Here is a 14113-nt window from a genome sequence, read left to right as displayed (position 1 = left end):
AATTGTTTTAATGTTGTACATGTTTTTTTTTAAGACGTAAGCGATATGTGTCAAAACATGCTAAAGAAATTAAATGCGTGTGAATGCATTTGCGATACACGTACATATATTTACATCACCATACTTGTTTTAAGCTTATCTATTTTAATGAACATAGATGTACGTAGGAGAGTTGAAGTACGTCAGACCAGGTTAAATAAATATATATGTACTAGATTAATTTGTGTTTAGTACATTTGATAAAATTAGCGAATACCAAATATGTTCGTTTCCTTTTTTTATTTTTTATTTCGTCTAAAATCTAAAAAAAAAAGGATTTCCATTAACATTAAATTCCTGTAATTTGATTTGCCTGTTTGCTTGTTTTCATCTGATGATAAATTGTTTAAAAAATCCTCTATTTGAGAAGTGTTGCCTTTAACTACGTCTTGTACGCGGTGATTTGTACACGGTGACTTGTACGCGGTGATTTGTACACGGTGATTTGTACACGGTGATTTGAGCCAAAATCTAAATATAGTATGTTAAGTATTTATTTCTATGTTAAATAAACTGAGTTTACATTTTTGCCTTTCAACCTTTATTTAATCAGAGTTGAGCGAAACAATTTTGATGAGTAAGTGTTTTCCTTGAGTGATTGGGTGGGGGCTGTATCATTAAATTAGAAAAAAAAGCAGCTAAATAGAGTATAACGAGAATGGAAATGATGAAAATGTCCCAGAGACAACAACCCAATGCAAAAATATCAGCTCAAGACTCTCACATTACAGGTCAGAATACAGGTACAACCATATAGCTGCATTCCCCTTTTTACTCCAGGAACATAAAAATAAACTGAAACTGAAAAAGAAACAATGCATTCAGGGTCCAGAAATTCCTGCCGAGGGACAGGTGAAAAAATGCGGGGTTAAAGTACTTTGACGTGATCACAACCCTTCCCATTTAAATCTGTCCGAATAAACAAACCTAAAAATCAGTTCAAAAAGGTCAAAGTCCCTTGTGAAAACAGAAATAAAGAAACTGATTATGCGTAGTCTACTATAATGGGGAACGTATTTAGGACGACTGTAACATTATACAATTCCCATGAATTTCAGAAATAATATTGTATTACTTGAAGTATTAAATCGATCTTTACATTGTCTTTCATTTCAAAAGAATTCATTGAACATGAAAATAATGTAATTTTAAAAATTAAATTGAAATTTTTACGTAAGTCTGTGTTTTTGGAAAAGATCGTCCGGCATACACGTATAAGCAAACTCTATACGATGTGTATGCATGTGTCCTTTTACATGCAGTTGTGTATAAATTTCATGTCGGCTGACGACGATAAGTCATTTTTACTTTTCAAAGACCATTTTGCAGGAGTAAGTATTCATATAGAAATAAATGTTTAAATCATGACTAATCATGGTCACTTTTATGTTTGCTTTTAAATAACCGTTAAACAGAAAGGAATGTAAAAATAAATACATGTTAATTCAGTCAAAAAAGATCAGTAAGATGAGCCGCTATTATAGATTATTATTATCCACATTTGATGACATTGGAAAGAAGAACCTTCAAGTTCCCTGGCTGTGCAGTGGCATTCTATTTAGCCTGAATAGAAATTATTGGATCACATTTATATTAATTGAAATATGCTTACTTTTCTATTCATCATTTTAGAAAACTATCACAACGAGAAAGATTATTATCTTTTCTTTAAAACAGAAACAAAGATACCTTGTTGAACATCAGTGAATTCCTACTAGAAAGTCATCGGTACGGGTGCAGTAGCCGTACCTGCCTTACCAGGCTCTTCACCAGTCTAAAACATGCTTTTTCCCTGAGTATATCGATTACTAAAGATAAAAGTAACCAGCTGTCGACAGTAGAAATTATATCAAAGATACGACAGTGATTTATTACTTCTTTGCACAAACTGCATGTATTTCCTCTCTTGTTACATGTACTTATGGTTACATTTCATTAGTTTTTAATTACATAACATGCCATGTACACGTATCATATTAACGTCGAAAATTCAAAACTACTTCAAACGAGAAATTATTTGACCACACCTAGCACGTGGTTGAACTAGAACAGCGATATGGACGATGAGTGTAAACAGAAAATCATAAGGGCACATCATCTTTGTTTCAAATCGGACAACCAACGAAAGATTCATTGTAGCGAGGGCTTTTACAATTTGAATTTTTTATGATTACTTTGTTTTCGTTTTTGTTCTAAAAAAAAATTTTAAGAAGAGAAAATACATTTTTTTTATAATACTTGTTTTTGTCTTGCCTTTACTTATTCTCCGCTTCGTTTCTCTTTCTTATTTTATAAATTCCTAATCCTCCGTTCCTTTCAAGGCCAAATAATGCTATTTATTATATAGTTAGCTGTGTGTTATTGAATGTTCCCAGTGTAATAAATTACGATAATTCACAATGCGAAATAAATTCGGTAATTTCACTTTCGGACTTTCTTCCGCCAAAACGTCACAACTTAGATATCAATCCGCCAATCACAGAACTTAAAATATCGATAAATTTAAAAAAAAATAAAAAAGAAAAATCTATATAATAAATATGATAATCAATTAGTTATTGTGAATAACCAAAATATTATCACTCGTGCCAAGAATGCTTGAGGATTTGACACGTGCGCGGAACAAGTTCCGCTCACTCATTAAATCTAGGCGTTCTTCGGCTATTTTGGTTATTCACTCTTTCCAATTAATTATCCTATTATTATTCTAATCACAGTTATAACTCATAAAGTTGCGTTTTCACTGAGTTCTGTCTATGCAGTATTCACTGATCATAAGTGCGACCAAGATCTTTATGTCATATTTAATACTACGTCAGTTCAATAAGACATGACAAAAAATTGTTATCAGAATTCTGTTTTTAGAATGGAAATCTGACTGTTTTTTGTTGTTGTTGTTGTTGTTGTTTTTGTTTATTTTTGTTTAGTTTGTTTTTGTCGATGGTTATAAATTTTGCTTGTAATTTTGTAATAGACATAAATATTAAAGCATTATAAATACTTTTAATTATAAATAGAGCAACTACTTATATGACATTAAATGCTAATTTTCTCCTTCACTATTACAACTTAACATACTTACAAAAATTTTAAGTTTACATATGAACTTTGTCATTGTAAAGGTAATATATAAAAAACAATAATATTAAATTCGCACGTATGTAAACATTTTACATGTCAATGTGGTTACAAGATACACCATGTATCTTGAATAATTGGAAAACCCCTCTAAACCAGACACTTTTTTAAATCTCTAGTCTAAGATGTTAATCCAAATTTAAATGTAACACCGAACATCTGCCAACACCGAACCAATTCCAAAAAGGTTGGGCTTCGACAGGTTTCAGTTTATATGTATATGTATTAAAACCAGTCCCCTGAAAGTTCAAACACCAAAACAGTGTCACTACTACAACTAGTTGGATCGAGAGAAATTATCATCCTATTTTCGTCTACATCCAAACAAAGTGCTTGAGGGCTAAATGTCCCATTCCAGCGATTAACGACTTCTCGAATAAAACTCCCGTTCCTGTCGACGAAATGAACGTTGTCGGATCCCCATCCTACGACTAAGAAATCGTCATTTTTTCGAACAGCTAGCCCACGTGGTGCATTCAAGCGTTTATTAGAATAAGCGAAACGTCTGAGCGATGATCCAACACAACAATATATCTTTGCGCGGTTGCAATCTGAAATGTAAAGATGAGATCCATTTTTGTCAAATTGTACGTACCAAGGACGTAAAAATAACGACTGGAAGTTTTCTTCTGGACATATTATCATAATTTGTTCGCCTTTGTCGTTGATCATTTTGACGCTTACTTCCCTTGCGTATGGACACGTGTATGCAAAACGTTTGTTTGAGTAGGCTAAACCGTAGCACGCATCATTTGTTAGAATCTTCTTTTTGACGGTTAGGCCCGTACTTTTGACATCAAGAACTGTAATTGTTGTTTTGGAAGGAGTTGTAAACGCTACGGAACTATGCCCGATGTATGTCACATCAAATGGTGGCTGTTCCTGTTCATACTCGAATTCAATCTCAAAACTAGAATTGAAAGTTTTGATTTTAGAATTGTTCTTATCTGCGCATACAAGAATATTTGATGGTATCATTGCCATTCCGGTTATAAAGCAAGCATTTTCATCTGTTCGTGTTCTAACCGAGAACTGATTTGAAGGTAGCTGAAGCGAAAGCATCGACACGTTGTCATAATTTTCTTGTTTCGTGTCAACTTCCTTCTCCTCGGGTTTGTTCAAGTCTAGAATCAGATTAAGTTGCTCTTTATTTATAGAGAAGCCACCAAGGCTTTGAACGGACTTCATCACTTTATCTAGATCTGAATTCACTTTGAAAGACACCTTTGAGCTGGTAAGTGGCTCGTTTATGTCATATATCATGTCGTTCAGCATTTGTTCTTCCTTTTCAATTTTCGTTTGCCATTCAATAAAATGCACATCGTGTGCGTGTTTCGATGCAGATTTCAGAAAGTTGTTCATGTTATGTGAGGAGTTATATATTCCCTGGACACCTTCGATGTCAGTATTAAGTACTTGTTTTTCTTTCTGATAAATATCATCTAGTTCTTTTAAGCACCGTTTTTCGTATTTAGTCAACATTTCGGTTATTTTTTGCCTTACTGCTAAAATATCTTCGCTTATTTTTGTTTTTGTGACTTCCAATGTCTCTTTTTCATTGGTACGATTTTCAAGTAGTGTTTTTGAGTTCTTTTCATGCTGGCCAAGAGCAAGCTGAAGTGACTTAGTACTCTTATCCCTCATCTGCTGAGCATACACAGAAGTTTGAAGTACTGACTTGCATGACCGATGTGCATTTGACTTGCACGTGCTGCATATAAACTGTTTGTGTTCGTTACAGTAATGATCTAGATCTTCTTGATGTTCATTGCAAGCTGGTGGTGTTAACATATCCTTCAATGGTTTATCTTTCATGGTAGAAATATTTACGATTTCATGACCCATTGTAGTTTTAAATGAATTATGTGAATCTACGCATGAATCGCATAATGGTTCCTTACACTTCGTACACCAGTGTGTTGCAGCAGTCGACTTCCGCTTCCGTTGACATGGCTTACAGGAACTACTACCAGTTTTAAGAAGATAACCGTCTACAACATTCAAAGCCAGTTTGTTTTGGGGTAATTGTTCACCCCAGTGTTTGATTGAAACATCACTAGAAAATTTTGTCAATCGAGAACATTTTGGACAGTAGTATGTTCGTGATTTTTCCGAATGAATTCGATTTTTTGCATCTTCGTTAATACATGTACGACAAAATGTATGCAGACATGGTAAATGTCGAGGGTCTTTCAGCACTTTCTTACAAATACGACACTGAACCAAAGGCTTAAGATCTGCTTCCATTGTTGAGGAAGAAACAGATTTGTATCTATTTGAAGAAACCTGAAGAAATACAGAAAAGAACTGATAGTTTAATCATTTGTTTATTTATGTCATTGATTCTTAGTTTTTATTGTTGGTCTGTTATCTTACAAAACATTTTTCATATGTTGTCTTTATTTTCTCAGAATTAGAAACTTAATATCAACGTTTCCTCTTGTAAATATATATAGTTTGCTGTTAAAGTTTTTGGTAGATAAATAAAGCCATCTGAATATGAACCAGTCATAACATGTACGTGTATTTTGTTTGTTCTATCTGTATTATCTACCGCTCAAAATTCCAATATTTAACCATACATATAGTAATTAATAATTACAAGTTCATTGTAGCTCAGAAAACAACCATTTTAGAAAGAGAATAGATAAAATAACAGACAAGATGAAACGAAACAAATGCACCATTGTATAAACAATACTTACACAGACCACTAGAAGTAAACACACCTTTAAGTGAGCTCTGAACGGAACGATGATACTTCAATTTGAAAATAAACTGAAAAGTCAAATACCGACATGAAAAACATTAATGACCACTATCTCCTGAATGTGGACAGGCGCGGGTCTGCGGTGGTGTTTTGCCTTTTCGTGTCCTTGTCGTTTTGAATTATCCATATTTAACCTTTAGATTTATAAAAGTCTTAACAATTTAACTGACATGCATGAATCGCCTTATGTATCTTTTTTAGACTGCAACTTACAAGAGTAGTAGAGAAGATGCCGTCAACTGTTTTGGAATGTTTGTTCTATGTGTTTTTTTTTTATGTTCTGCAAAGATTTTTCTTCGCTTGGACCTTCAGTATAACTGATACTTCCTGTGACTCGATAACTTATTTTGATATTTCAAATCATGTACTAGATAGTATATGTAATCCTTACAAATACAGATCAGTCATATTATTATGGTATATTTTTTCTATTCGAATTAATATAAACTGTATGGGGAAAGGGTGGTGTAAATATAAACTCAAACCTTTAATCGAGGGTGAAAAAATGTCTCCATCCCCTTCAGTCAAGTTTAAATATCAAAATACACAGTTCATGTAAAATACGAAATTAAGCTTACCGTTGACTTTTTTGTGGATATAAGAATATATTTCAGTTTTCCTTCATCAAGTCCATGTATATAGTATATATAACATTTATCACTATGACACGACGTCCTTAAATAAATACGTCAGGGTGCATAGCTATTTAAATTATTCAATATCTGGTAGAAAATTCAAACGCCTTTCATCATATGAATAAAGAAATTTAATACGAAATATTCGCAAAAGAAAATGTCTTCAGATGGAGTTTTTGTTCTATTATTTTCTTTTCTGTCCCGTTCAAAAGATTCAATTCACTATTTGTTCGCAGTGACTTGTTAGCTTAACATTTAAATCGCTTCAAATCGTTGGTTTTCAATATTGAATTGTGTATGATTATTTATATGTTTTGTAGTATACGAAGGAAGATCTTAATATGTTTGTTGTTTTAGATCGTTGATATGGAATTTAATTTTAATGGATTTTTCATCTACAGTTCGGTTCACGTCATAGCTTTTGATATAAGTGTGAAGGACCCGGATGCTATTTCTGTTATAGTTGAGGGAATACTCCATGTTTTTCAATGATATTGGAGTATATATAATATATATTGGCGCTCACTGAGATGTAGCAGATATTCTTTAATTCTTATTTTTGATAACTTTGACAAAATAGGTTGAAAAATGTATGTCCCTCAAAGTTGTATGTGAGGTATCTGTAACCAGTATCCTGCTTCCCTTGATTTCTAGATAATTACAGATATAGTTCAAGCACCTTTCAATTAACATTGTTCGTGGACAACTTCTAAGTGTAAGTTTTGTAAGAATCAGGCAAAATTGGAAAATTACAAAACATTCCATCGATCTGACAATATACATTTGTAATTTCACTCAAGGATGCCTTCTCTAATTGAAAAGACCATTATTTGATCTCTGCATCACTGGATTTGACCTGAATTTATTCAAGATAATGTCAGAAAAATGAAGTTTTTGACAGAGTTGTCCGCCCTTGAAATTTTCATTTTCCTGTGCATTTCAATGATATTATAACTCAATATACCGACGTGATATGAAAAATCATGTCTTTTTTCCTTGATTCTGATGTTGCAAATAGTCAGATTAAACTTTCAAAATGGTCTTTTTTTTCATACATGTTTCACCAACCGCCTGATTCTTACATGTATACTTGTATTAACCCTATAGTTTTTAAAAACTGCTCGACCTTCATGGGCACCAGATGGTACTCCCGTGTGGGTGAATTAATACTGTAAAAGCTTTTAAATAGTTTTCCTCGAACTCCCTTAAATCACTACGGTAATAAAAACTTCAAATAGTCTTTCTTATCTATTTCCATCAAGTACCTTGCGGGTTTTCAGAAGATATCATACATTGTAAGGGTACATGTACTAAAACGCATAACAGTAACTACAAATATTGAACTAAATACATTATGATCAAAGTTATTGTTCAAATCTTTCAATTGTAGGGTTCGTTAAAACTAAACTGCCACATTGAATAATGGTTCTTGACATCTGTGATGCCTGAATTTCCTCCTCGATACTAACATATTCTTGTTGTTTCGTGTCTTCCTTTTCTTCTTTGGCGACTGTTTCATGTTTCCTATCTTCTTTATTATTGTCAAAGACAGAAACCACAGTCGCATTACTATCAGAGAACGCTATTTTATCTAAATTAAATTCTAAACTCGAAATTCGCTGATTAGTTTCTGTGAGAAATGTAACGATACCTTCCGGAGATTTCCCAAGTCTTCGATTGATATTAACCTTGAAATATGCCTCGCATCTATCCTCGTGTGAAACGAATAGCAACCACAAATGTGAACCTTGTCCTGCGTACTCGATGCAGCCAGATATTTGGATTTTTAACCGTTGGATTTGTTTTAACATAACCATTTCTGTTTGGCAAATAAGATTACCTCCCTTTTCCCTGTTTTTCAACTTGACACTTTCCGCATCTTGTACATTACAACATGACACAGAGAGCAATACTGATTTTGTATTCCTTTTATGCGAAAAGATAATGAGATGACACTTAATCTTTTTACCATAGACGAGAGAAATTTCATCCTCAAGTTGTTTTCTTTGCGACTTGTTGTCTTGCTTAAACTTTCGACAAATACAAATGCAAGCCCTGAAAATTAAAAACATTCATGTGTTTACTTGTAATCATACTTGTACAAAGTACATATTTTGTAGTACATGTAATCCTATAAACGTACAATGTTCGTGTATGAACAGATACAAAGCAGCAAAGGAAATTTCATTTTGTACATGTTTTAAGAATTTTTAGTGCTGTTTTAATCATTAATATACCATTGCTCGCTATCTCTGATTCTGTATTTACATGTACATGTATCTACTACAAATCTATTATTATAAATATACATCAATAACTTCTTATCCATATTGTATTTTCACCATACTTGTTTATAACTTGAAAAAATATTTAATGACCTTATTGTGAGTCCGAATATCGAGATGTCTTGTTAATGTACCACACACACATTCATATGTATGTATTTTTACTACTGCTAGATGCAATTCTGTCTTTTTAATATAAATCTAATTACATTAGAATCGTCTATCGCTATATACAATGTACAAATTTCATGCAAAAAAAAGCAAAGATATATATACGTCTTAGAATGTGACGACTCTATTCGCTACACTGCTCCATCGGATCAAATTGATACAGGGCAGATATGTAAACGTATAGAAAGGTCTGAAAAATTCCCAACGATGTTAGAACTGTCAAATTTGCGATGCAAATATTTGGTCGTTCCCTCCGCGGGACTCGAACTAGTACCGCTGTGACATCTATGCCAACAACGCCTGCACAAAGTCCAGCGCCCTAGACCACTCCGCCAGCTAGGCTACATACTTGTATATCTGATAATTTATTGGCTAATACGATGCATGTATAACATAACAGTTAGACCTTCTTAACCAGATACATGTATCAGATGAAGACTCTATATACCAGATTAATACATGTATAAATGAATGTTTATCCCAAGTAAAGCAGTTTTTTTGTAATCAATACGGATGCGGATAAGCCAGGCTTCAATGTACTATCGCCAACTTGAACCAAATAGACCTTTCAGTTCAATAGGAGTACGGATACCTACCTACCTTAACCAAACATATGAATTAGTTCCATGGAGGTGTTGATTACCCATGATTCAGTGTAATAAGTGATTCATTATACATAATTGCCTCAAGTCCTTCTTTCTTGTAAATGGCAGTAGAAAATTTTATTTAATTAACCTCTCTAAAACACCACTACTGACTAATGCCTCTCTCAAACAATAATTACTAGATTTTCTTTCTGAAGATACAGCAGTCAATGATTTCATTTATTATTAAATTGAAGGTAGAACGGTAATATTCATTTCCCACAGACAACAATAGTAAAACTTCTGAAAAATTCATCCCTTTAAAACAACTTTTTTCTATATCTTCATTTCCCTGACTAAAATTGTGTGCAAAATCATAGCATAACCTTCTCGTTTCTTTGGTATTTTCAGCAGATAATTGGGGTCAAAGTTACCCCCTTTTTCTGCGAATGGCACATAAATTTAAAAAAAAAATCATAATATTTATATAAAATGGTTTTCAAAAAATATAATGCAACTTTTTAAAAGAATAATAGTGTTAAAGAATGCCAGTGGAATTAAGCAAACATTTTGGGTTTCAACACAATTTGTCCAATCGCAGTGTCCGGAAGTATTTAACAGCGTAGGGTTCACGAAGGGATAACGATAAAAAGTGTCGTTCTACCTGTTTGAAAAGGTACACATTTGTAGAAAGTCTACTTAATATATATCTGTCATATTTGTACTTTTATACACATTGTATATATTGTAATTATGCCCTGTGCTCATGGACATCCCTCCTTTTCAGAGCATCAATCATTTGGACCAACTACTGATTGTTGTGTACACCTCCTCTGTCTGACTGCCTGTTCGTCTCTCAACCTTTCTTTTAAGCGCAACTCATCATAAAGCGCTAAAAAGATTTCGAAAAACTCTTATAGTTAAGGAAGAAAGGGCATGTATTATTAGCGAACTTAGATGTATCTCAAGTCAATTTTGAAATTCACTACAAAAGTGAAGAATGATCTACACGTACATTTTTTGTACATGTAATTATATCCACAAAACAGTTTACTGTACATATTAGTCTGTCCCAGTTACCATGCTCTGAAAACATGGGGTGTCTTTGAATATCCGCGACTCCATATAAATACATTATATATAACGTACCCGTCATATCCCTTTACCTGCCCACTGTAGACATCTTCATCTAGTTTTCTTACATTACTATCAACGATAACTTGACCATTTCTAAACCCCAACAAGATCGGGAACTCCTCAGTGGGTTTATATTTCATGACAGCATCTGAATTTAATTTGGCCTCTATTGTAATTGGTTTGACAAACTTCGACTTATCGTAGGATAAACATATTCTGCTACTTGCTGCCAAAACTAATTTTGTTGAGCGACTCCCGTTGCCATGGATACTTGGACTTTCAATCTGTAAAAAAACAATCAAATTTTAAAGAGAAGTTTCAGCAAAAACTTAAACTATATAAATGTGTATTTGTAAATTAAAATCTTACCGTGTATGTCAGTTGTTCGTCTGATGGAACGCACTTTGGCTCAAATGTTAACACTATACCAGTTTCTGGTATATTTATGAGACTCCGCTCTGGACATACACGTATATAGAACTTCCTTTGCTGTAAGACCAGAACAAAGCTTCTGGGTATCTGTAACGGTGTTATAAAATATGCATATCCTTCCTGTGAAGAGAAAATAAAGGTAAGTTTAATAGAAAAGCAAGACAGTCTGTTATATATTTCTATCGAAAGAAATTCGCAGTTTAACGGTGAAAATGGACCTATTTGCGATATTTTTTTTTATCTTTCAATGTTATTTAAATCGTCGACTTTCAACGCCAAAGCATTTATAGTATATGCTTGAACCACGCCAAACATGTAACTAAACATGTGTTTTTTGGAATTGTGAAGATTCTGACATTTGTTTGGTATTAATTGTAATAAATCAATCTTACACTAACATGAACACTACAAAAGCACACAGAATATAGTCTATAGTTAGGTTGGTAAGTATTGAATATATCTAACTGTTCTTTATCACTGTAATGTAAATGTAATAAATACAAACTCAATTCTTTAACTCTTACAGAGGCTACTATAATAGCGTTTTTTATGCAAATATTTACAAGAAAGAAAATTGAGAATGACATATGTCATAAGGATTGCTAGGTACATGTACATGTACCAAACCATGGTAAGGGGCAAATCTTAAACTCCTCTAGAATTTGCATGTACCAGTTTAAAATTTTTGTGTCCAACCCTTAAATAAGTCTGATTACCTCGTAAGTTGCAGGTACAGTTTTCATTGATGCATCGTCATTAAAGCTAATCACAGATAGCTCAGCGAACTTATTGTTTGCTTTGTCAATGCAAGAAAATGCTAATGGAACATTGAATTGTACTAATGGACGGTTAGTGCTACACAATGTATTTACGTTTTCCTTGGAATATACTCCAGTTGTTTCCTTCAGCTCACATGCATTGCAAAATTTCAGTTTATAGATACTAGAAGCAAACGTAATACCCGCAGGCAGCAAATTAGGTTTTACAATCTTGTTTCTATCTTTCACACTGACTTCAACTACCTCGACATCTTGCAATTTTCCAACAAATGTATTAGGAACTTTTACCTTAACTTCATAGCCAATATCAATTTCAACAAGAGCATCATCCCGTTGTTCGTCTTTTGATTTTGTGTTGTCATTTGAGCTTCCACCATTTCCGTTGTGCGTCATCGGTATTTTGATATTACTTATCTTTTGGATATCATTGCTTTCCCTGCAAATCTGTGGCTGTCCGCAACCGGCCATGACTGGGCGTTCCATTTAAGTTCTTGTCGGTTTGTCGATGTTTTGGTTTGTAAAATCAGAGAGATAATCACCTTCAGAAGCATATGCCATTTTAGAATCCTCAAAAATCACAGGATTCAAAATTCGTCTTTTAAACTCCAAACAGAATTAAGATGAATCTGATTTTTTTTAAGTTATTGGAAGAATGTCTTCAGGTTTCTTGATCGAAGGTTTCATAAAAAAATATCTTTTTAAATTCGAAATATTCCGAAATCTTAAAACATTACGTTTGTTATATGTTACAACATTCGTGGATACAAACCTACTCGTAAAAGTAATTCAAGTTCGTCCATTTATGTACAAAAGTTCGATTAATATTACAATAATATTCTGTACAACGCTACGACTTTTCAGATTTAATAGAGCAGTTAGCGAAAACAGTAGTGTCGTATATCGGTTTAAATTGCATTCTTTATAGAACATAGTTTACACATGTAGTTGAAATTTCTACTTCATATATTGATATCGATACCGAATGCTTGAATTTATTATTTGATAAACTTTGTTTTATTTTGATAATGAAAATTTCCTGGTATAAAAATTTAGATAAACATGTGTTTATACATGTATGCAGTTCGTAAGTCATAACATCGTGGAATAAACTGTTCTCAAATGTCAACAGATACAGTCCAACCTTGATAATATATATATATATGATGCATGTCACAACAAATCAATATTATACAACGTCTGAGAATGTGACGACTCTATTCGCTACACTGCTCCATCGGATCCGATGGAGCAGTGTAGCGAATAGAGTCGTCATATTCTGAGACGTTGTATAATATTGATTTGTTGTGACATGCATCATTAACTTGATCCTCTATCCTTCATAATAACATCTAAATGAACTATCCCGTACTACCATACATCGTGTACTAAGTTACAGCCCTAGATTAATCCAACGAGGAGGAATGACCCGGCCAGCGAAAGCTATATTTTAATATAGTCTGGCTGGTCGAGTGGTCTAGGGCGCTGAACTTAGTGCAGGCGGTGTTGCCTTAGATGTCACAGCGGTACGAGTTCGAGTCCCGCGGAGGGAACGACCAAAAATTTGCATCGCAAATTTGACAGTTCTAACATCGTTGGAAATTTTTCAGACCTTTCTATATATATATATATGTTTGTTTGTTTATATAAACATGCGTTCGAACACGGCACTTGATCGTTAGAACTCAGAACAGTCCTACATGCATGACATACGTGACATACATGTATTAGACAGTTATAAATCAAGCTCTTCTGATAGTTTTAGCAGAGTCAGTTCTTATATTACAGACTGTTCAAATGTAAGAACAGCTGCATGTAATAGAACTGTTCACATACAACTGACTTTGTTAAAATGATAAGAAATATCTATGACTTCTTTTCGCTTGTTTTTTCATATCTTTCCTTCGTCTTTATAAATTTAGATCGATTATATATTAAATTGATATAACATGTGCTAGAGTTCAGAATTGTAAAAACTGTAAGCATCTGCAATTATCTCCAGTGATACCGCCGCAGGAAACATTTCCACTTCAATATTCCCTTAAGCTTCAAGCGCAAAACTACTGCCCTATTTACAGGTATTCTGTAAAATGAATTCTATGTTACAAACGTTTATAAACAAACCAATTCCTCCCGAACTTTATGT

General features: G+C 33.4%; 2 protein-coding genes across 5 annotated transcripts; both read right to left on the bottom strand.

The window, feature by feature from the left end:
• Window positions 1-3022: 3022 nt before the first annotated feature.
• Window positions 3023-6644, bottom strand: LOC148603642 (uncharacterized). 3 transcript variants are annotated; one of them, XM_088553090.1, is made up of 3 exons: window positions 6526-6635; window positions 5883-5955; window positions 3023-5463 (listed from the first exon to the last, which is right to left on the bottom strand). In XM_088553090.1, exon 3 carries the CDS (start codon window positions 5422-5424, stop codon window positions 3403-3405), a length of 2022 nt encoding a protein of 673 aa, XP_088409216.1. In that variant the 5' UTR covers window positions 5425-5463; window positions 5883-5955; window positions 6526-6635; the 3' UTR covers window positions 3023-3402. The 3 variants fall into 3 exon arrangements, with proteins under 3 accessions (XP_088409216.1, XP_088409218.1, XP_088409217.1); XM_088553092.1 differs by lacking the exon at window positions 5883-5955 and having other exon boundaries at window positions 6526-6644; XM_088553091.1 differs by lacking the exon at window positions 6526-6635 and having other exon boundaries at window positions 5883-6515.
• Window positions 6645-7902: 1258 nt separating this feature from the next.
• Window positions 7903-12821, bottom strand: LOC148603641 (uncharacterized). Of its 2 annotated transcripts, none has more exons than XM_088553088.1 (4): window positions 11908-12821; window positions 11129-11311; window positions 10772-11043; window positions 7903-8637 (listed from the first exon to the last, which is right to left on the bottom strand). In XM_088553088.1, exons 1-4 carry the CDS (start codon window positions 12451-12453, stop codon window positions 7947-7949), a joined length of 1692 nt encoding a protein of 563 aa, XP_088409214.1. In that variant the 5' UTR covers window positions 12454-12821; the 3' UTR covers window positions 7903-7946. The 2 variants fall into 2 exon arrangements, with proteins under 2 accessions (XP_088409214.1, XP_088409215.1); XM_088553089.1 differs by having other exon boundaries at window positions 12259-12821.
• Between the last annotated feature and the right edge of the window lie 1292 nt (window positions 12822-14113).

The sequence above is a fragment of the Perna viridis genome, chromosome 11, assembly GCF_037379345.1.
Source record: "Perna viridis isolate PV_CMFRI_1.1 ecotype Kerala chromosome 11, ASM3737934v1, whole genome shotgun sequence".
In the NCBI taxonomy this organism is placed as follows: domain Eukaryota; kingdom Metazoa; phylum Mollusca; class Bivalvia; order Mytilida; family Mytilidae; genus Perna; species Perna viridis.
Note: the sequence above shows the minus strand (reverse complement) of the source record. Positions and strands in the feature narration are given on the sequence as shown.